This window comes from Notechis scutatus, chromosome 4 (genome assembly GCF_049901735.1).
Source record: "Notechis scutatus isolate UNSWTSFEM ecotype Mainland chromosome 4, rNotScu1.2, whole genome shotgun sequence".
Lineage (NCBI taxonomy): Eukaryota > Metazoa > Chordata > Lepidosauria > Squamata > Elapidae > Notechis > Notechis scutatus.
In genome coordinates this window covers 99,432,196-99,455,259 of record NC_142012.1, presented here as the reverse complement: position 1 = coordinate 99,455,259, position 23,064 = coordinate 99,432,196, and the positions used below count along the sequence as shown (strand labels likewise).

Genomic DNA, 23,064 nt, shown 5'->3' with positions numbered 1-23,064 from the left:
AAGATGAAATCATCAAAAGTGCTGGTAAGGACAAAACATGTATCCTAATGCACTTGCAAGCCTCAGACTCGGAGGAGGAGGGGGCAAGCAAGAATCACCATTAGGACAGTGTTAATATATCACCTTCCAAATAAAATAAAAACAGAGGAGATGTTGCAATATACAACAATAAATGGACGCTTAATGTTGCAATGGTCAACCTTGTAGAAGTGCTGGATGGACAGTTTGGTGTTGCTATGTGATAAAGTGCTGACTGTGTGGGAAAAATACTGGCTGAAGAAACGAAAGTTATGTGGGAAAAGAAAGTAATTGGGCAGGGCTAAGAGTGGAGGTGATAAGACCCCAGCAATGGTATAATTTTTGCATTAGCATAATTATGTAGATTACCTTATAAGGAAAATTTCCTTGTTCCTGCTATGACGCTTGCAAGCAACCTAATAAAAGGAGGTACCTGCCCTTTGTTCAAGTGCCTTCATCCCAAGTAAACATTGTGTCCGTGTGTTTATTTATTTACCATGAGAGGCCCAGGGCTCTGAACTCAGACCCTGCCGTCGCCAGGGTGCGGGCAGCAAAAAGCCACAGGTGGTCAGTAAAACCATGGATCGTCAACCTCCAATTACTGGCATGTGCTGGTGTTAAGAGGAGGTGACCCTGGGCTGCAAATGCCATTTTTCCAGCAGGCAGTCTATGGACATGCATAGGAACCACAAGTTTATGATTTCAAGATTGAATTTATTTACTTATTAGAGTAATACCTGGCACAATCCAAAACCTTCAGCTGACTTCACTATGGAAACATAAAAAATTAAACATGCATGATAATAATTCTATAGCAATTAATTATTAATATTCTTGATATCTACTCATTAGCTGGAAATATTGAATTTATCAGACCAAACCCACCTGCTTGGAATTGCCTATATTCTTAGATGCTGCAGAAATAATTCTTAGATCCCTGATTAGGACTTGCATTATTAAGTTTCCACTAATCTTAGACATGATTCTAACTATAGATTACACACACAATAATATTTCGAGTACATTTCTACCCAACTCTACTGGGAGTTAGTCACAATGAGCCCAAGACTTCTGCCTCATGGGAGAGAACTGTGATCTCTAAAGAGCAGCAAATGATGGTTGAGTTGTGTCATTACTGGATTATTAATGATAGCAGATGGTAATATCTGCTCAATGACCAACCTTGGTGGAGTAACAAGTACCTCCAGGCATTTTGTGCAAAATTCACTTAGGAAAAAAGCACCATAATTAAACCATTCCGGGGGGTTGTAAATCTACAGACCGCCATGCATGTAATAAAAACATTTGGAAATCCCACACAGTTCCAAACAGTCCAGCTACTTTTCATGCTACCTGTGCTAGATTAGATATGTCTGATGAATACAAGAATAGAATGAGACTGAGAAATAAATGGAATGGAATAGAATAGGATCTTGGAGGTCGTCTAGTCCAGCCCTCTGCTCAAGCAGAACCTATACTATTTCAAACAAGTGATTATTTATGCAGCCTGCTAAATCCTATCTTGCTCCCCTTAAAAAAAAAAAACCTCATGTGCTTAATTTTGACAGCGGGCGGTAATTTCCGCCCGATGGCCAGCCTCGGCGTTTGTGAAAGCATTTGTGCAAAAATCACAAGTTAGAAAATAAATCCGTCATTAAACTATCCCGTTGTTTGTTTGTTTATTGTTGTTTTTTTGCAAAATCCAGCCTCCACCCCCCTTTCGTTCCTTTCATTAACTCTCCTCCCGATGTCTTCATTTCGAATGTCAGGGCAGGGACCTCGTCTGTGACGTCACGGAGACGTCAAGTTCCGCCGCGCCTTCCTTTTGGAGCCACGCGGCGCTGGCGTAGCCTGGCAACCGGGCGGAAGTGGCGTCACATGCAGCCGCTGCATTCAAACTCTCGGAAGCCGCGTTCGAGCGGGCGTTCAGTTCGAAGCGGAGCGGTTCTGCCGTTGTTTCCTGCTCGCCGCCCCGCTCCGCTCCGCTCCGGGCCGTCCCGTCCCGTTCCCTTCCCTTCCCTTCCTTCCGTGGAAGAGAGGGCGCGGTGTTGTCGGTGCCTCCGCCGCCTTGCCATCTTCCAGCGCCCTTCTCCGCCCGGCTGTGTCCACCTAGCGCTCCAGAGGCTTTGCTGAGGTGTGTATGGGGAAGTGGGGGGAGCCCTTGACATGTCGGTCCTTTTGAGCCCTTGTGGGGGGAAAAAGGGAGCTCTGCCTTGGAAGCGGGCCTCAGCAGGTGGTGGTTGCCCTTGACCGATGTCTATGGAGATCCTCAGTCCTGGCGGTCCCAAAGGCGCTTTTTTCAAGAGGCAACTGGACTTTCCTTTTCTTTCTTTTTCTTTGAAGACATTTCGCTTCTCATCCAAGAAGCTTCTTCAGTTCTGATAGATGGTGGGGCACGGATAGGACAGGAAATAGGACAGGACGGGAAATGTTGTTGTTGTTACTTACGAAGTCGTGTCCCACCCATCTTGACCCCATGGACAAGGTTCCTCCGGGCCTTCCTGTCCTCTACCATCTTCTGGAGTCCATTTAAGCTCACGCCGACTGCTTCAGTGACTCCATCCAGCCACCTCATTCTCTGCCATCCCCTTCTTCTTTTGCCCTCAGTTGTGTCGGACAGGACATAGGACAGGACAGGACAAGACATAGGACAGGAAATAGGATCTTGGAGGTCTTCTAGTCCAGCCACCTGCTCAAGCAGGAGAACCTAAACCATTTCAGATGAGTGACTGTCTAGTCCAGAGGTCGCCAACCTTTTGGACCTCAGGGACCACCAAACTCATCATTTTAGATCCCAGGGACCACAAACCAGTTCTGTGGGTGTGGCCTGATTTGTGGGTGTGGCTTGGTCATGTGACTGGCTGGGCATGGCTTGTATGTAAATATTATAAATATTTATATAAATACTGATTTTTTTTATAAAAAAGAGCAACTTTTACCCAAAATCAGGCAAAGCAGGCAGGCAGATTGCGTTGCTCACAGAATCACAGATTCATTCAGAGATCTATCTATCTGCCATCGGCTAGTTCAGTCTGTCATATAAAATTTGCTTGCAAGCAAACTCACAAAATTAACTCACAACACACCATGTATGTAAATATTGAATTTTTTATAAAAAAGTAATTTTTACCCAAAATCAGGCAAAGCAGGCAGATTGAGTTGCTCACAGAATCATTCAGTGATCTATCTGCCATTGGCTAGCTCAGTCTCTCAAATTTGCTTGCCGTGAGTGCACTGAATTTGCTTGTAAGCAAACTTTCAGTCCTAAGGGAGGAGCCGAAGATCTAAAGACTAGCTAGAAAGCAAGAAATCCAACCATTTCCTGCTTCCTAGCTAATCTAAATCTCCCGGCAGAGCAGAACAGATGATGGTCGGAAAAAGGAAAAATAGCAATTTAGCAGGCAAGTTTACCGGGTAAGGAATGAGTGGGCGGGGAGGGTTCCCGCGGGCCATGTGGGTGGCGCAGCCTTGTGTTTCTGCGCAGCCAGGATTAATTGCTTTGGGGGGGGGGTGCTCTGGGGGTGAGATTTCTCTGCAGCCCACCAAAATTTTCTCAAGGCCCACCAGTGGGCGACTGCTGGTCTAGTCCAAGGGTCTTCAAAACTTGACTGCTTTAAGACTTGTGGACTTCAACTCCTAGAATTCTTCAGCTAACATGACTGGAGGAGGAATTCTGGGAGCTGAAGTCCACAAGTCTTAAAGCAGTCAAGTTTGAAGGCCCCTGCTCTAGTCTCTTCTGCGGAAGGGAATGGAAGGATTTATATTCCTTGCAGACAGCGGGTCATTTGCATTCTTTTTAGAGTGTTGTTGAGGCCGCTTGGGGAGTTTACATCTTCCAAGAAGGCTCCACACCCATTTGCATTACTCAGGTGACTCTGAGGACATAGATAAAGTGGCCTCAACAACTCTCTAAAATAATGCAAACAACCAGCTGTCTGCAAGGAATATAAATCCTTCCTCTCCCCACCATCCAGTCAGAGCTGAAGAAGCTTCATGGACGATATGTAAAACGTCTTCCAAGGAAAAATAAAGTCCAGCTGCCTCCTGAAAAAGCACGTTGGGGACTCTTGACCAATCTTGAAAGCAACGAACACTCAGCCTTCTTAGGGACGGAGGGGAGATTACTAGGAAATCCCTAGGCTGTGTCTCCATTGGGACATCATGGAACCAGCAAGGATAAAGCCATTTTGGACCCCTTTTACCAAAAAACAAAAAGGACTTGGATGTGCTCAATAGTTGGGTGTGACTTGAGGATTTCTTCATCTTTTCACAGCAATTATGCTTTTCTAAAATTGAGGTCTAAAGCTCAGGTCAAAACACCGTAAAACAATTCAGCACACAAGGCAAAAAAATGGAATGTGGTGGACTCCTTGCAAGAGGTGAAAAGCCATTGTTTATTCAGATGTGAATAGCTAGTCTGCATATCTCTAGTTCTAGAATTTTCAAGTTTTACTTTCGTAATGAGTAATAACGTATTTTCTCAGATTCCAATTAGCAAACTTAATTTTGTTGCTATGAACATAACCTTTGGCCTTGCATTCCTTTGTAATCTACGTGATTCTCTTGCTTCTGTGTAATTGATTTTAAAATGGGCATTTATTTAGCATTTTATAACTATTTTATAACATTACCTAGCATTATCTTTATATATAAAGATAACGTACATGGAAAAATACAGGTCCATGTAATTTTTCCCTCTACAAAACAACCAACAATTGGAAAGACATCTTAATTGGGGAATGGCGGTTTCTCCTCACCTCTTTGCTTTCAAATTCATCTGGCTGCATTTCAGGTTTTATATTGTTTTTAAAAGTGATCCATCCAGTTGCCAGCATTCTTTATCATAATATCTCTGGCATAGATTACTTCATTTGGATAGGTTTAACATGGCTAATTGAAGACAATTAGCACCTACATTGTGTCTGTTTTCTTTAATTTCCTCATAATGTCTATTTTTAAGGTTTAATGTTCTATTTGGGAATTTTTTTTGCTATTTTACAAAAATGTTCAGAGGGTTTTGAAAGGAATTTTTATTTTTAATAATATTTATGATGGGACAGAATCCTACATGTTTTTACCTGTCTGTTGTAAAACACTGTTTGTATACAATAAAATTATGAATAAATTGATTAGTTGTAATAATATATATTAGAGAATAATTCCTATGGGCTTGTACTATTTGTGGGTTTGGAATTTAGAGAGATTCCCCCCCCAAAATCTTGCAGATGAAGTGGCTGCTTCTTGAATAGTGCCTGATGATTTTTTTGGAGCATCTCAAGTATGACATCAAAGAAGTGGGGATTCAAGTCTGGTGATTCCAAATCTGAATCAGAATTGCAGGTGTATAAGCAAGAAAATGCCGCTTTGAAAAAGTCTTTGGAAGAAATCATTAAGGAGAAAAGAAAAATGACACCCGAAGAAAGGAAGAGGCTTCTGGAGGTGATATAAATTAAATTAATCTTTGTTTTGCATCTAAATTAAAACCTGGATATTAATTTGGAGACAAACCATTTTGTAAAGCAAGGGCTTCACTTTTCATCTAATTACAAAAGAAACTAATTGAAAATGGGATGTTAACCCTTTTTGCAAGGGTATGGAATGATGGCCCTTTTAGGACTTGTGGACTTCAACCCCCAGAATTCCTGAGCCAGCCATGCTGCCCAACTCTGCCTAACTGCCATGTGATGTCTTACCAGGGGTGATAGATACCCCTGTTTTTTCTTTGTGCCCTGCTATGCAGCCTGTTGGCATTGCTTCTAGATTTCTGCAACCACAACCACATCTGACAATGGGGTGGCAAGTTACTCTTCCCTAAGAAATGCTAAATGCTTGCTTTATTCATTCATTCATGCATTAGTTTGTTTTGTTCTAATGCATATGAAGCACTCAGGACAAGTGGGGTGGCTCTTTCACTGTTGCTTTTATGATGTATGGTTTTATAACATACCCCAGTAAAATGATTTGTTTCTTCCTATTTCAGAGAAGAAATTGGTGGTTTTATGCATTTTTTCCCAAAGGTTTAGTTACCCTTCCTTCTACTTTTCTCACAGAATCTGTATATTTGAAGGCCTATATCAGGGGTCCTCAAACTTGGCAACTGTAAGACTTGTGGACTTCAACTCCCAGAATTCTGAGAGTTGAAGTCCACAAGTCTTAAAGTTGCCAAGTTTGGAGACCACTGCCCTATATGAACTATTGTAATTTAAATAGAACTATTGTAATTTAAACTATTGTAAATTAACTATTGTGATTTAAATTGAACTGTTTTGAACCATTTAAATTCAAATTTAATTGTAAATAGGTGACAGTTGATAATGCATCATCTGAGCTGTCATGTCATATAAATAACTTATATGATATCATATAAGTTATTTCTATTGTGCAGCTCGTGTTGAGACTCCTTTTTTTGTTAAAGTGGTGGAGGCTCTTCTATTTTTTGTTTCACTTTCATATTAATATTAAATTCTTGATTTCATAAGAATTGAACTTAGTTGCTGTCTTTTTTGTCTTGTTTTAGTTCTTTGGGGAGCTTTTTCATCTATGCTTTAGCATACTAGATATATTTTGGTAAAATGTGAACATTTTAATGAGAGTATACCTACAATTAAATGGGCAATTTCTAGGCAGAATAGTGCAATCATATTCCAAATCCTAAGCTTATTATTATTGTTATTCTCCAATGGATTAATAATTGCCAGCATGATTAGTCACTTCTACTCCAGCAGGAATTTATAGTTTGGAAACTTACCTTTTTTTCTTGTTAAATGCTTGCTTGTGCTTCGTATAGAAAATACTTGCCCTTGAAACAGAAACAGAAGAATATAAAAATAAACTTGGACAGAAAGATCAAGAAATCCAGGTCCTGAAAGATGAGTTAAAGTGTAGAAGCAAAAATACTGATGTTGATTCTCTGCGAGGTCAGCTAGAAGAGAAAACAAAAGAAGTGGTTAAGCGGGAACAGCTGCTAAATTCACTCTCAGAAGAGGTAGAATGGCAGAAAAATCACATATCTGCAATTTCTGCAAGATGTACAGATCTTGAAAGCAGAGCCAGTAATGTCCAGATCGCCCAGGTGAGTTTATAAAAATGTGTGCACTGTCACGTAACCCTTTTCCTCATACTGCTGTTTGGAAGTTATTTGGGACTGCCTTCCTTTTGAACTCTTTAATTTTGGTTGGGGTAGCATTTGCTCGTAAGAGGGATGTGTAATCTGGGGCTCTGTCTGAACTCACAGCTCCTGCTGAATGAGGGATGCTTTGCACAGCTTCATTTGGTGTATGCCCTTTCCTAGATTGGATTGACCTTCACTTTGTAGCTTGATTACTGCAGCATACTCTACACTGGGCTGCCTTTGAAAACTATCTGGAAATTTCAGCTGGTCCAGAAGGCAGTGGCACAGGCAGTGATGGGTATGCCTATGTGATTTATGAGCCAATTCATGAGCAATTTGCTTCCAGATGTAATTCAGCATACTGTTTTTGTCCTCTAAAGCCCCCTATTGCCTAGAGCCAGATTTCTTGAAGCTGCCAATCTCCCATATGGCTTGATCTGACAGGGTTGATGTACTGTAGGTCAGGGGTCCCCAATTTCTGGACCGTGACAGGTTTGAAACGGCTGCAGAAGAGATGGGCAAGCACACATATGAAGCGCCACTCGTGTGAGCAGAGGGCTCTTGCACTCATGCAATGCTCCACTTGTGTGGGCAAAGGGCGCTTGCACTCACGCACAAAGTTCTATTCATGCGAATGGAGCTTCACATGTGAGCACAAGCACCCTCCAATTGCGTGCAAAGCTCCACACGTATCAGCCAGCCCCCGCTATCATAGCACTGCTTAATATACGGAAGAAGATACAGAGTACAAAGAAATGTGCTTCATCCTATCCTCTGGAATGAGGTTCCCCCTGAGATTGAGTGGCTCTTGGCCTAATGATGTTCCAAAGAGTTTTAAAGACTTATTCCTTGGTTTGTAGCATGTATACATTATGCTATTGGCCAAATTCACCATCTTATCCATTTAATTTGGATTGCATAATACTGTCTGCTTTTTATGTTGGGAGCCACTCGGAGTCAACTTGTTGGGAAATCTCTGAGCTGAATTAAATAAATATGAAAAATTGGGTCGTTGCAAAGTAGTAGTAAGGAAATGGAACAAGATGGCTTAGTTATTTCCATCCCTGCAAGCTCAAAGTGACAACCATCATTTTCTAATTCACCATCCACAACAGTAATAAGCAAGCCATCACCACAGCTAAAGCTAAGGTAGTGTGCTATCAGCTTCATGATGCAGTGATTTCAGCTATCGCAGTACCAATCTCTGGAAGTGGTTTGGTCCAAATTTCTAAGTGCTCTCCTGTATATGTCCAGGTAATTCTTTATTATTAGGATTAGATGTAAGCCCGAGTGCATTAAAGCCCAAATTTGACATTGTATTCTGAGAGGTTGATGCAATCTTTGAAAGCCCTTTGGTTGCCTTAACTTCACCAAGATACCTTTCCTCCCTCATGGCTAACTGAAATAAATCCAAGATTTCCACACAGTAACTGATCTTGATTGGCTACCAAAAATATATATATATATATATTTCACGTCATTGTAGTTGTTCTTTGTTTAGAGCTTCAGAATCTCATCTGCCATCATCAGGCTTTGTACAGGCTTCTTACAGAAGCCTGATGATGGCAGATGAGATTCTGCTCTGCTTTAAAAGAACAAACAATGACGTGGAAAATACCAACAAGCCAACACCATACATGTGTACCGAAACTTAAGATATATATATATATATATATATATATATATATATATATATATATATATATATATATATATATATACATATACATATATATATATATATATATACACAGAATATATATATATATACAGAATATATATATATATACAGAATATATATATATATACAGAAGCCTGCTGATGGCAGATGAGATTCTGCAAACGTTGCTACAACTTTAAAAGCACAACTACAATGATGTGGGAAAATACCGAACAAAGCTGAATGCCATACAGAAAAACTTTTTATATATATATATATATATATATATATATATATATATATATATATATATATATATATATATATAAACACATATATATACATACATACATACATACATACATACACACACACACACACACACACACACACACACACACACACACACAAAAGGTGATTCTGAACTTGGGCTTAAAAAGGACCTAAACTTTGCTGCAAAACTCTGCAACTTAAGCATGTCACGGGTGCCATGTTGTGTGCTGAACATAGGGAAGAGCTTTTACATAAGCCAGACTCGGAGCCTTACTTTCATCTAAGCTCATCTGGAAGAGCGATACAATGGCACACCCGTGCAAGACTGTTTATGCCCCGGGGCTCTAAGAGGAAATGGAATCAACTGTATATATCATTTGTTGCCCCTTTTATTTAAACTGGAATAATATTTTATTCACATCTCCCTTAACAATCAGACATAGCAAAAACAGGTGTTGTCCTTATTGTTTTCCTTCTAGTAGATATTTCAAAAATGACTTTCAGGAGAGCAGCTAAATTAATAAAATAGTAATCTAATGGTCCTTCAAGATAAATTTTAAATTTGATATTTTATGAGTCTAAAATTTTAACTAACAGTCAGGTACAGCTAATAAATTCATATTCATTTATTTCTGTCTGTCTCTACCACTGTTTGAATTAGCCTAAGATATTACTCCTTATGTATTTTGTTGGTCTTGTTTTTAGTACAGTCTATATTTTGATGCCCTATTTTATTTTAATAATCCTCCATTTTTAAATGGAAATTTTGTTAAAATTGTACTATTTTGAGTAAGTGCTTGTAATAATTAAGTTAACAAATTAATTATTATTTTTAGCATCCTTAATTTAAATTTACTAGACAGATACAGTGGTCCACACAGAATATTTTAATTTTGGATTATTCTGCTGAAAAATGGACATCATTTTTATTTCTATGTACACTTGTACTAGATGCTGAAAAGTGCTTTTGTGGACATTGCTCTGTTAAAACCCAAGTTGAACAGATTATAATCATTACACATTTGATTCCACTGACCTGATTAGCTAAGAGATATTATTGAAAAGGATTACAGAAGTACCACTTATTCAAAGTAGATGGCAGTAGAGCATCAATCCTATAGAGTTTGAAAATTAAAGTACCAAATACCACAGTGATAAGTCAGGTGCTCGTCCAAATCTGGAAGGATGTTTATAGATATTGGGTAATTGAAACATGTCAGCCATTATGCAAAACAATAAGCCCAATTAAATTCAAATATATACATTCTGGCTGTATAGGTTAAGGACATATTACTTACTCTCTTATCCTGAAACTATAATATACAAAGTTTTGAAATAATAGATTCTAGTCCAGGTAATCTGACATTATCCAACTACTTTTAGAATTTCTGTCATCTTTTGCCAAAAACATGAAACTTTCCTATTTGTAGATAGCTCAGTAGATTCTGTTCTGGAATTTATTAAAGTCTCTTTTGAGTCAATTCAAGTCATGATGATTACATAGAAAAGACAATGTTGGTGTTTGTACAGAAATAGTTTGCCATTGCCTTCTGCTTCCTTCCCTTCCTTCCTTCCTCCCTCCCTCCCTGTTAAGATATGAGCCATAGGATGGTATGGTAGTCTTTCATCTAAATACAACTAGGTTCAATCTGGCTTAGTATTTTTAAAATTTGCCACACCCTTTTATTCTACAGAAGGAAATATTTAGTAGAAATATAGTAGAATCTTGAGTGTTTCAATAGTTTGAAAAATGACACAAACCCAATGCTTTCAAGGCATAATGTAGCAGTACCTGCTCCTATCTTCAACACAGAGACATCTGCTTTCAGTTAATGGAATTGAACTGTTTCACTCTTCTATTTTTTAACAGGAAAAGGCTGTGCACTGTGCTGGAATGCCAGTCAACATACATGAAGTTGAAATTCAACTCAAAGATGTAAGGCATTTTATCAAATATGTTATATGTTTTATTTAAGGCATAAAATAACATTACATAAATACAGATAATATAGAATTATTGCATATTAGACTGTTTGGAGCTATTTGTCACTGGTTTCCCAACAAAGAGTATATGGGAATATAGCTGTAATAGGGAACTAGGATAAAATACAAAATTTCATATTTTTTTTAGTAAGCAATCAGATCGGTAGCTTCCCACAATCATGTGATAATGGGAGTATTGGAATAGGCAGAATTTGAGGAATAATTGGAAGTATCATTCACTGTACTTATAACACCACCCTTATAAAACTTTGAATAATTGCCAAATGAGTGGTTGTTAACCAAGGACTACTTGGATATGATTATATTGCTTTGTAAAATAGTGTTTTGCACCAGTTCAAATATTATGCTGAGACAGATTTCAATGGGCTCGGTTTCTTCATTCAGGGAAGAGGCAGAAATTTGAATTTAGTTCCATGGACTCCATGAAAGTGAGCTAATTATAAAATACTATGTAACAAAAGCTAATAACTTGCTGGCTTATGCCATAATTTTATAAGCTCAACATTATACTATATATGAATCACTATCAGTAAAATTTAAAATGCCTTAGGCTGAAAAGGTACAATCAGACTCCTTATTTTTTTGCTACCGTAGGATGTAAATGAGTAAATTACATTTTTAACTTCAATGTTTTAGAATGTATCCATTCTAAGAGCAGCACATTATCTCATGGCAATAAATCAATCAAATTATAATTTAGCCATGCAACTATTTGTGTATTTGCCTGTAGGCAGAACCCCGTGATGCCTCCCCCATTTTATCAGCTGCTGCTATAGTTCAGTCACACAAAGAGCATCTGGTCAAGAGTTACATGTGTGCACCTGACCTGCACCTGAAGCTTTATAATATTTCTCTACTTTTCTGAATAAAACAAACAAGTTGGAGGTATGGCAGGCAGCCAACATTTCATTCCCCATTCTTCGCTGGGAAAGAGGGCCAAACCATGTTGAAAACTTAATGTGGGCCTTCTGTTTATGCCTTGGCCACTTTTGCTATGAAATGGCACATCCAGTTCCAGTAACAATTAAGAATGGATGATTAAACAAAAATGCAGTATAGTTCAATCTGCTTACTTCAAACAAAGCCAGGGACTGAAAGCCTATAACATTGTTAGATTACATCTCCTAAATGTTGCTATCTCATCTATATCTCTGTTTTTTTTTTCATTTAAGAAAAATATAAAGAGGATTGTGCCTTAAATTCCATTAATAGTAACTTTTATGTCTCATGAAAACTATTCTTAAACTCAAAAACTACTTTAATATAATACAGATGATATCTGTGTAAAGGAAAGCTTTTGTTGAGTTATTGAAAGCCTTCCGTATGGATTCAAATAAAGTCTAAAAATTGAATAAATATTAAATTGTTTGACCTGCATGTTATCATAAGCTTTTTTATCTATAAAGGAATTTCTTATCAGGGTCTTTTAATCTCCTACATATTAATACACATTAAATGCATTGCTTTACTTCTGTGGAAATTTTATTTCAACAATGAGCATGCATTTTTTCTAAAACCAACCAACCAACCACTTATGGATACTATGGTATTATTTTTATGCCTTTATATAGCATCTTGTTGAATGCCATCTTTCGCAGATAACAATCAAAATCAAAAGAGTACATTAATAAAACATTAATGTAGTTAACATTAATAAAAATAAATAATATATTCTTCTTGTATATCAGGGGTGTCAAGCTCAAGGCCCGTGACCAGATTTGGCCCAAGGGGTGCTTAGATCTGGCCCACAGGGCTGCCCTGGAAACAGCGAAGGACCGGCCCCCGACACCTCTGCCAGCAAAAATGCTTGGGAGGGCCGCATGCTCCATTTTCCCTGGCAGAGAGTTGCAGGAGGCCATCCTAGCCGAAAACAAAGCTCACAAGGGCCATATCAGGGCTCCAACAAATCCACCCTCATTCAAATCAAAAGTCTCTGGCTGCATCTCAGAGAAAAGTAAATTGATTTATTAGGAGTGGCCATGTTTGCGTAAGCTGGATGCAGCCGATACTAAATTACATCATACATTTCCCCCTTGACCCTGGTCTTCCCCCCACCCCCTGGATCCAATGGGACACATCCATCTCCAAGAATCATCCATCATGCTCTCCAAAACTTTCTTATGCTCTGACAACTTTGGGCTACTGGGGGCGATTCTCTAGGCATTTAAGGAATGCCTTGTTTTTCCCCCACTCCCTTTTTCTGGTAGCTAAAAAGACCAAAGGAGTATCTTTTTAATTGACAGGCCATGCGGGGGGGGGGGGGCTGAGCTCTGTTTTCACTGGCAGAGGATTGCAGGAAGTCATCCCAGCTGAAAATGGAGCATTTTTGCTGGCAGAGCTCTCGGGTCGCCACAGGCACCCCCGACACGAGTAATGTCAAGCTGGCCATGCCCCCCCCGGCTCCCCCAAGATCAAACACCACCCTGATGCAGCCCTGAATGAAATCGAGTTTGACCCCCCTGTTGTATATGGATGTGCCATATACTTATAAGTGAGCATATATCAATTATAATGAACTATTTTTCTGAGATTTTTGTAATCCAAATCATTTATTTAGTATTAATTCATTGAAAAATTACAAAAAAATAAGTACAACTTAAAAGAGCTTTCAGAAACCTCTCAGTAGGAAATTATTCAAAATAGACATACTTTATAAGAGATGGCGTGCATGCATTTATCCTGTTCCTCTAAAAGTTTGTTGATCTTAAAGAAAAGTTTGTTGATCTTAAAGAAAAGTTTGTTGATCTTAAAGAAAAGTCTTCATTTACAGTTTCTTATTTGTATTTGCTTTTTTCCTACATGCTACAACATCCATGCAACCGCTGGTGACAACAGCTTTTTATACATCATGTATATTTTTTTTCTCACTCAATAAAGAGGGCTGGCCAGAGATCTCTATCTCTGTTCTGAAAATTACTAGTTTTAAACTTTTACTTTTCGTATTGTGAAGTTCAGAATAATCTGAACTTTTTATTTCTATTATCTCTTTTTATTTCTATTCTTTTCCTAGCTTTTCCCAGCTGTGTTTTTAGCAGCCTTCCTTCTTTCCCAATTTATACTTTATTTCACTAACAACTCTCATACATGTGTACAACTGTACTGTCATAGGTACCCAGTCCATCTAAAAGATGTTAAAATAGTGGAATAAGAAAATGTTTGGCATGTGATAGAGCACAGTTTGATTCTCAGTGTGGCTGCACCTAAGAAAGCACAATTTGGAGCCTGAGATAAATGCGTTTGTTCTAGTTCTTCAGGTTCATTACCGCTGTCCCACTTTTACATGACTCATAGTTTGAACAAGCCAAGGAACAATATGTAACAAATGTATTGGGAAATCCTCATATGGCTGCCTGAAACCTTGTTGATCTAATCTAGAATTCATTTTTGAGTAGATGCATAGGATTACATTGTTGCAATCCTATGGGTTCTATTAAAAATCAAGGTAAATAACATCCAAATCTACATGTATTGTCTAATCTGTTTCTTTTCAAGTTATGTTTGAAATCAGATTTCAGACACTGTTTTGGCTATCGCTGTATATTGAATCACATCAATTTGTAATCATTTCCAACAGCAGTGTGAGAATGGAGAAAAAGTACAGAGATAATTTTCCACTGATTTAGTGTTAGCTTCTGATGCACAGGTCGTCTTCAACTTACAACAGTTCATTTAGTGACTATATAAATTGACAATGGCACTGAAAAAAGGGACTTAACCATTTTTTTTTCACACTGATGACTGTTGCAGCATTCCCATGGTTACATGTTCAAAATTCGGATGTTTGCCCACTGGTTCATACTTGTGGCTGTTGCAGTGTCCCGAAGTCATTATGTGATTATCTTTTGCAACCTTCTGATAAGCAAAGTCAATGGCCAGATTCACTCTACAGCCGTGTTACTAACTTAACATATGCAATGATGCACTTAACAACTGTGGCAAGAAAAATCATAAAATGAGGCAAAACTCACTTAACAAACATCTCATTCAGCAATGAAAATTTCAGGCTCCATTGTGATCGTAAGTTGAGGACGACCTGCATTCTCCTGAAATGTCGTGTTAATAGGAGTCATGTAAAAGAGACCTTGCAAATAAGATGCATTCAATTTACAGAAAAGGGAGATAAAAAATAGAAGTCTCACTCACTTTCGAATCTCTTTACAGGCTTTAGAGAAAAACCAGCAGTGGATAATATATGACCAGCAACGGGAAGCTTATGTTCAGAATCTCTTAGCAAGGATTTTTGATCTGGAACAGCAGCTAAAAACTGTGATCCAAGAGCAAGCAAAAGAAGCTAGGGCAGAAGGTATAGACTGATTAATCTCCAAACTGCATACCATCAAAAGAAATAGAAGAGCTTATATTGGTCAGATTTCATTGTATTGTTCAAAACATTGCAGCTGTAAGAAGAGTTCTTCTAAAATCTGTTTTTGTGTCACTGTACTTTTTTAGGAGGGAGGGTGGGAGAGAAAATACATTCTGATCATTGTTTAGATCCCAGACTCCTCATTTTGTCGATAATAAAACAGGATTTGTTGATCTGGTCTGGCATATAAAACTCACTTTTTAGACATTGATTGAAAAACGCATATAATGATAACGCATATAATCCAACTGAATTTACAACATTTCTGAGAACAACTTCCCATAGTACAGAGATACAGGCAAGACCTCTTGATAACAAGTTTCACACTTTGTTTGCTTTTGGAAATTCTTCTGCCATTAGGTATTTGTTTTGTGCCTGAACAGTTATTATTATGATATTTCTTATCTATACTATGTTTGATTAAGCTTTTGTATGCCGTGAGACATATTGGCATTGCTGACATTAAGCACCTCGTTCTTAAATATCTACGGAGATTCTCAGTCATCCAGGTCATGGTTGTCCCAAAAGTGCTTTTCCAAGAGGCAACTGGACTTTCTGGTTTTTCTTTGAAGACGTTTTGCTTCTCATTCTTCAGCTCTGATTTCCCTGCCATCTAGTCATAGCTGAAGATTCTTCTCAGATGAGAAGAAAGAACCCTAACCCTAACCTTTGGGATGCTGTTCCTTAAAATTGTCCAGAAACATTAAAGTTGATAAATTAAACTTAAGTCCAGAACCATAAGGATCAAAATTCTAGAGCAGTATTTCCCAGTAATGTTTTTTCCCCCCTATTCCTGTTGAGAATAGTTGCTCTGGAATCATGCTCCTTCTGCCCCAAGATTTCTCCTGCATCCCATTGTAATCACAGACTAGAGAAGAACAGTAGTAATTTTCTCCTCCCCATCTTGCTATACCACAACTGATTCTTTTCCTCCAAGTTCTGCCACTAGTTTTTAAAGACATTTATTGTATAGAGGAGAGGAAGGTTTTAGAATATATCTCAGTGCCTGCATCCCTAAATTCTGTCTTTATCTTGAATGATGATAGAAATATGGATGGGGACTAGAGTTTGCAGCCTTGTACTTTCATTACAATTTCCAAGATTCATTTTACAAAACTCACGTCATCATTATCATGTGAAATTAGTGAAGGAAGGACTAGCATATTAGTAGGACTTTTCACTAGAACTAGAAAAGTTGTTATAGCAATACATTCAGAGATGGAATGGCAGCATGGAGGAACCTGTCAACATTGACATATTCAGAAGACATTTCAAAAGTTTGTAGACTAATCTATTTGTGCTTGTTGGTTTTTAAGGTCATTAAATGAACCTTATTAGGGATTTGAACAGAGATACATCGAGCCAGTGTAGTACCCTTGGAATATGCTGTAGAATTCAAAATGCCATATGGAAAGCTATAAGAAATGTCTACATCAGAATACAATTAAATGAAGTTTTACCAAGTTTTATCAAAACCAACCTTTATCTCCTTTGAATTGCTACCAACAACTAAAGTGCCAAATTAACTGTAAAAAAACCAAAGTACAAAATCCACACAGAGCTTCAAAGTTTAAACTGAACAGAGCGAACGACGTTGCTTCCTGCAAAGGTTCCTGTTCCTTTGCTCCTCTTTTATGTCTTATGGGAGGGCCTTACTCCCGAGTCGGCCCTTTTGTCTGAACTGTTCTTGCCTTCTGGCAGCTCTGTGCACGCATGCACTGGGAACAGGCTCCTCCTGTTCCTTTGCCTCACTGATGTCAGATTCTGGAGGCTCCAGAGTCAGCACATACCTCCCAGATGGCCCTGGCCACATCTCTGTATCGGACCCAGGGCCACTGTCCGAGTCCTTCCCAGATTCCTGGACTGGCCCATATTCTTCCCCACTGTCTGATTCTGCTGCTGTCTCCGCAATCTGCTGGCGATCACAACAACTATGATACCATAATTCAGTTCTTACATCTAAAGTACAATTTGCTGTTTGGCTTCATATTTTCACCTATTTGCATATTCATTTTTTTCATGTCTTTTTTGTTCTGTTCCGTATCCCTTTTCCCTCTGGCGGAATCCCTAAAAGGAGACAAGCAGAGATATTATGAACAGATGTTGGCTACAGCAGAAAGGAATCTAGAAGCAGAAAAGCAAATAGTCTCCCAGCTCCAGGCTGACGTTAATGAACTGCAAAGGAAGTATGACAACATTAAGCAAGAGGCAGTAAATGCAGACGGTCTGATGAAGCTGCAGAAGCAAGCTGATGTTAAGGCTCTTCAGGATGAAAACCACCTCAAAGGGCAGCTCTTGCAGAGAGTCACACATGAACACGAAGCGACCAGGAAAAAGCTGGATGAAGAAAGGAAGCGTACACATACCCTCTCAATTCAGGTCTTTGTACTGTTGACTAGATGCCTTGTTATCACAGGCTTCCCAAACTCATCCCGCAGGTTGGGAATTCAGGGTATTGCAGGTTCCTTCCATTTGAGTGGTGGAAGGCTGGGTTGGGATTAGTTGCGTCTGTCTAAAGACACTTTCAAAATGAAATCCCTTTAAATGGTTCTGTCAGGGCTCCAACAAATCCACCCTCATTCAAATCAAAAGTCTCTAGCCGCATCTCAAAAAAAGTAAATTGGCTTATTAGAAATTGCCATGTTGGCGTGTGGCTGTGTGCAGCCGACACTAAATCACATCATACATTTTCCCCTTGACCCTGGTCTTTTCCCCCGTCCCGTGGATGTGACTTCTCCAATGGGACACATCCGTCTCCAAGAGTCCATCCATCATGCTCTCCAATAACCTTCTTATTCTCCGACAACTTTGGGCTGCTGAGGTGATTATCTAGGCATTTCAAGAATGCCTTGTTTTCCCCCATTCCAAAGACCAAAGGAGTATCTTTTTAGTTGACAGGTTCTGCTAATGTGCTTAACAGCCAGTAACCATCTGAGTGCATAACTTAACCCTGATTTTGGCAGTGAGTGAAATAAATCAGCTGGAAGGGAATTCTACAGGTAGTTCTTGACTTAGAATAGTTCATTTAGTGTCTGTTCAAACTTACAACAGCGCTGAAAAATGTGACTTATGACCGTTTTTCACAATTACGACCTTTGCAGCATCCTTTCACATGCTCAAAATTCAGATGCCTGGCAACCGGTTCACATTTATGACCGTTGCTGTGTCCCAAGGTCATGTGATCTCCTTTTGCAACCTGACTAGCAGGGTCAAGGGGCAAGTCAGATTCACTTTAACAACCGGGTTACTAACTTATCAACTGCAGTGATTCACTTAACAACGGAGGCAAGAAAGATTGTTAAAATGGGGCAAAACTCAATGGATGTCTCACTTAACAGCAGAAATTTTGGGCTCAGTTGTGGTCGTAAGTCGAGGACTGCCTGTATTTGTAGCATGCAGATCTTCAACCCCCTGCTCTAAATACCGTATATTCACCTAACATTGCTTTAAATATCACCAAAAGTGATGATGGCAAGGATACGCTTGCACCCTGTCGAGGCTTATATGTACCAATATACAGTAGCTGAGAAGAAATTGGGAGGCATAAGGGTTAAGAAAAGGAGGCATTGCTTCTCTTCATGCTGTCACTCTTTTCATTACAGCAGTAGTGAAGTGTAGCAAAATAAGCCCATGAAAATGTCTTGTATCTATTATTTGGAAGCTTTTTATGTATTGATTGTCACTTAATCTCCTGTTCATATTTTACAGGTTGAAGTGCTCCACAAGTCTTTGATAAAACAGCAAGAAGAACAGTCAAGAATAGCAGCTTTGGAACAGCAGGTACGCAATTATGCGCTCTCTCACATGGAGCATAGATCTCTGTGACTAATATCCACGACTATAATATTCATTTTAATGTCAAAAATGTGTTCTAATATAGAAACAGTATACAGTTCTACGGTACAGAAATCGTAATGTTATTAATGTAATTTGTCATTGTGACTATGTTTAAGTTTTGAACAGAATATGAATTCAAAGTTCATTCAGGATTAATTGTATCCATCCCCTTTGCAGTCTTTACAAGTCTTTACTTCTTTTATCAAGCTATTCTTCCTTTTTTATCTATAAAAAGGTAACATTTATTTTGTGAATAGGCAGATATTTAAATGGAACATGTAATTATCAGATATGAGAAAAACAGGAGATCGTTTCATTTTTCATCCAGTTCTTTTCTTCTAGATCCAGTCATGCACATCAGACTTTGAGAATGAAAAACTAGATCGCCAGAATTTGCAAATCCAGTTGAACAAAGTCCTTAGGGAACTGCGGAAGGCAAGAGATCAAATTACTCGTCTTGAGCCCTCAGTAAGTATTGGTGGATTAATTAAAGACTGAATCTTTACTAGAGCTATGCAGAGATCCAGCATGAAAGGCAAAATAAGAGTTATCCTATGGAAAATGAGCGCCCAATAAATTGGATAGATGGATGGAGAAAGAAGGAGAGGAGGAAAGGAAAGGGAAGGAAGGGGAAGGGAAAGGAAAGGAAAGATTTGCAGCAGGTATACATATACTTCTAGCCATCTGTCAAGAACACCATAACGCAATTGAGTCTTTTTCTGAGATATGATAGCTGTTCAATTCTTCAAGTCTGAAATGTGACTCTGAATCACAATTTGCTCTTCAAATCCAGACCTGCACAGCCTTAAAACATCCTTTCCATTTTCCACATATACTATGTATACTGAACTGCAATTGTTGATGAGTTAGTATTTTATTTGCCAGGTGTGTTGTTTTTTATAACAATTTCACACACTCTGTTGCAACTTCTGACTATTCAATGCTGTGCCGACTGCTCTGAGAACTTTTGCCTTTGGTTTTAAACAGCACCTGATGAGGAATTTAGAAACATGGTAGATAATATCAAAACAGTCAGATAGACTTCTGATATAAAACTTTAATGTATTTTTTCTTTACACATCACTAGATTCTGTTACATTCCAGTCACGTATCCTTTTTAAATTCAATTATATTTAGATGTTTGACCCCTAAAAGAAATGCCGTTGGCATGTATTATAAATTATATATTGTCATTTTTAAATGCCACAGTTTTTTTTCCAGAAGCTTCCAGAACGTGGTGGATGTTTAGAAGTCTTAGACAACTTCCAGGCTGCTTTTGAAGACAAGTTGGTGATACAAGACAAACGTTCTTCACCAAAACGTATAAGCCTTCTGGATGAAAGTTTCCTGGAGTGTCCAAAATGTAAAACCCAATATCCTACAAGCCAGCATAGGGAATTATTAGCTCACGTTGATTTCTGTACTGTTTAAGTCCTAGAGTAAACCTATAGCTCTGTCTCAATACACCCATGCAATTTAACAGAAAATAATAGCTTTTTAAAAACAACTAATGAAGATGCTAAAGGACTACAGTTCATATTTCAACCAAAACATTTGTGCTGTAATTTAACGATCATGAAGATCCAGGCAGTAAACAACTTTGTGCATGGTATCTTCAATTCTGAACTACTGATTGTATTTGCACTCTTGGGCAAGAAAGTTATCTTATTTTCCGTAGGCTAATGCATCATGCAAATGTTCAATTACTGCTGTTTTTACTTTACTGGATTAACACGTGATTTCTTTGCCTTGCCTCCAGAAATGCATTTTGACATTTCAGTTTACCGAGGCCCTCTAACATTTGCAAAAGAGGAAAATCATTTTACCATCCGATGAGCCATGAACATGTAGGCCACATGAAGGAATGCATGGAGGCAGTTGGGTGTAATGGGAAAACAAACATCACCTACCCCAATTTCTAATTTCCACTGAACTCTTCTTTGCAGAAAGAAAACAAGTCCCAAATTCAGAACATCGGGGTGTGTCTTGACTATTGCATCCATTTTGTTAAAGATATGCTCTCATTTGCACTGGTTATCCCTGAGCTGAAAGCTTGGGGATATAACTTATCAGGGAACCTGTATAAGGAAATGCTTTTAATAAAAAGGAATTCGGCTATGCCACCAATCCTGTACATATGTCTTTTTTTAAAAGATCAGGAATGGCTGTACATGCAGCTTCTTGTTATTCCCTCTTGAATTTGCTGTATGTATCTCTTGTGCTGTTATTTTGTTTGTAACTTCTACTGTGCTATTTCTTCAATGTGATTTGAGCTTCTAGTCATGCCTCCCAGAATTTGATTGGATTGTATCTCCTTTAGGTAGACACTGTGTCTTGGTGGTTTATAAAGCTACCGCTAAACTAGATAAGAACAATGTTTTGTAACCATCACACAGATATTTCCCATCAATCTGAAAGCAACTCCATCATAGGCTCCCAAGTACAGGTAGTGCTTGACCTACAACTGTAATGAGAGCCTGTCCATCAAGATTGTATGTCATGATGGTCATAAAATCGATTTTAGTTACCTTTTTTGTAGTGGTTTTGCCACTACATTAAAGGAATGCTGTGGTCGTTAAGGGAACCAATGGTTCCCTATGAGTACGGTTTCCCCCCAAAACCAGCCATAAATGCTGGTTTTCTGCAAAAGTGTCGTAAAAATCCAGCTCTGTGGCCGTGGGGAACTGCAAGTGGCCAGTTGCTGAACTCCCAAAGTTTGATCATGTGGCTGCAGAGGGTCTTCTGAGCATCGGACTTCAAATCCAGACCATAAGTAGACCCAGGTAGGTCCATCATAACTGAAAGGTTGCAAGTTGAGGATGACTTACAATTATGCACGTTTTATGGAAAGCTGCTGAATGTCTGGCAGGTACGGACAAAATGAAAAGGGGAAAGTGCCCCTGGGTCTTAGTCCTCTCTGTGCCACAGAATAACTATGAATGACAGAGTTATGATCACACCTGAAACTCTACGCTGTTTCGTATTAATCATCTGCTATGGAGAATATGTTTTTCTATAAATCCCACCACATTATTCCTTCTAGGGGAATAAGAGAGGAAAAGATTTCCAGGCCCAAGAACTGAAATTAATGTATCATAAAGGTAGACGATATGTGCCATACAATAAAAAAATAAATAAATAACAATTTAATTTTTATTTTTTTCTAAAACGCTTTCCTTTACCCACAATTTCTGAAATGTTACTGTTGCCATTTGGGAAGGGGGTACAGGATCCCTTTGAGTCAGACTTGATTCCTGGCAATTGCCAGGTCAAATCCCAGGAGTTTTCCTGGCAATGTTTTTGGGAAGCGGTTTGACCCTGCTTTCTAGGCCTGATCCAAAAAGCACCCAACTTTGTGCCCAAGGTAGGACTAGAATTTACATTCTCTTGCTTTCTAGCCTAGTGCCTTCAAGCAATACACCAAACTGACTCTCAAAATTCCAAATTATCTTGTGGGATAGAATGTGTGCTATGCATTACACAGAATGCTACTTCAATAAATCTATAGTGGTGCTTTCTAATAAAGACTGATTTAATAATATGGTCTAAGTTGTTATAATCTGGTAACATATTTTGGATTTGTTTTTTTTAAATGAACCAGGAAGGCCACGTGGCTGATTTATTCATAAACCACTTAAGGAGACAATCAATCATAATGGGAACCAATAATTGTTCTTAATTTATTTTCCCTTGTAAAAGGGACACCATTTGGAACAGAGTTAGGTTCGGAAAAATAATATAGGAATTTCTACTTGGGAGTACAACTACTTGGGAATCAGAAATTGTTTTGGAAACTAG

General features: G+C 38.6%; 1 protein-coding gene across 3 annotated transcripts; it reads left to right on the top strand.

Moving 5' to 3' along the window:
- Nucleotides 1–1,878: 1,878 nt before the first annotated feature.
- Nucleotides 1,879–21,393, top strand: CEP55 (centrosomal protein 55). Of its 3 annotated transcripts, none has more exons than XM_087964201.1 (9): nucleotides 1,879–2,152; nucleotides 5,244–5,457; nucleotides 6,806–7,090; nucleotides 10,933–10,998; nucleotides 15,228–15,369; nucleotides 17,504–17,808; nucleotides 19,138–19,209; nucleotides 19,609–19,734; nucleotides 20,491–21,393. In XM_087964201.1, the coding sequence occupies exons 2-9, from the start codon at nucleotides 5,299–5,301 to the stop codon at nucleotides 20,695–20,697; spliced, it is 1,362 nt and encodes a 453-aa protein (XP_087820327.1). In that variant the 5' UTR covers nucleotides 1,879–2,152; nucleotides 5,244–5,298; the 3' UTR covers nucleotides 20,698–21,393. The 3 variants fall into 3 exon arrangements, with proteins under 3 accessions (XP_087820327.1, XP_026526538.1, XP_026526537.1); XM_026670753.2 differs by having other exon boundaries at nucleotides 20,488–21,393; XM_026670752.2 differs by having other exon boundaries at nucleotides 20,476–21,393.
- The last annotated feature ends 1,671 nt before the right edge of the window (nucleotides 21,394–23,064 follow it).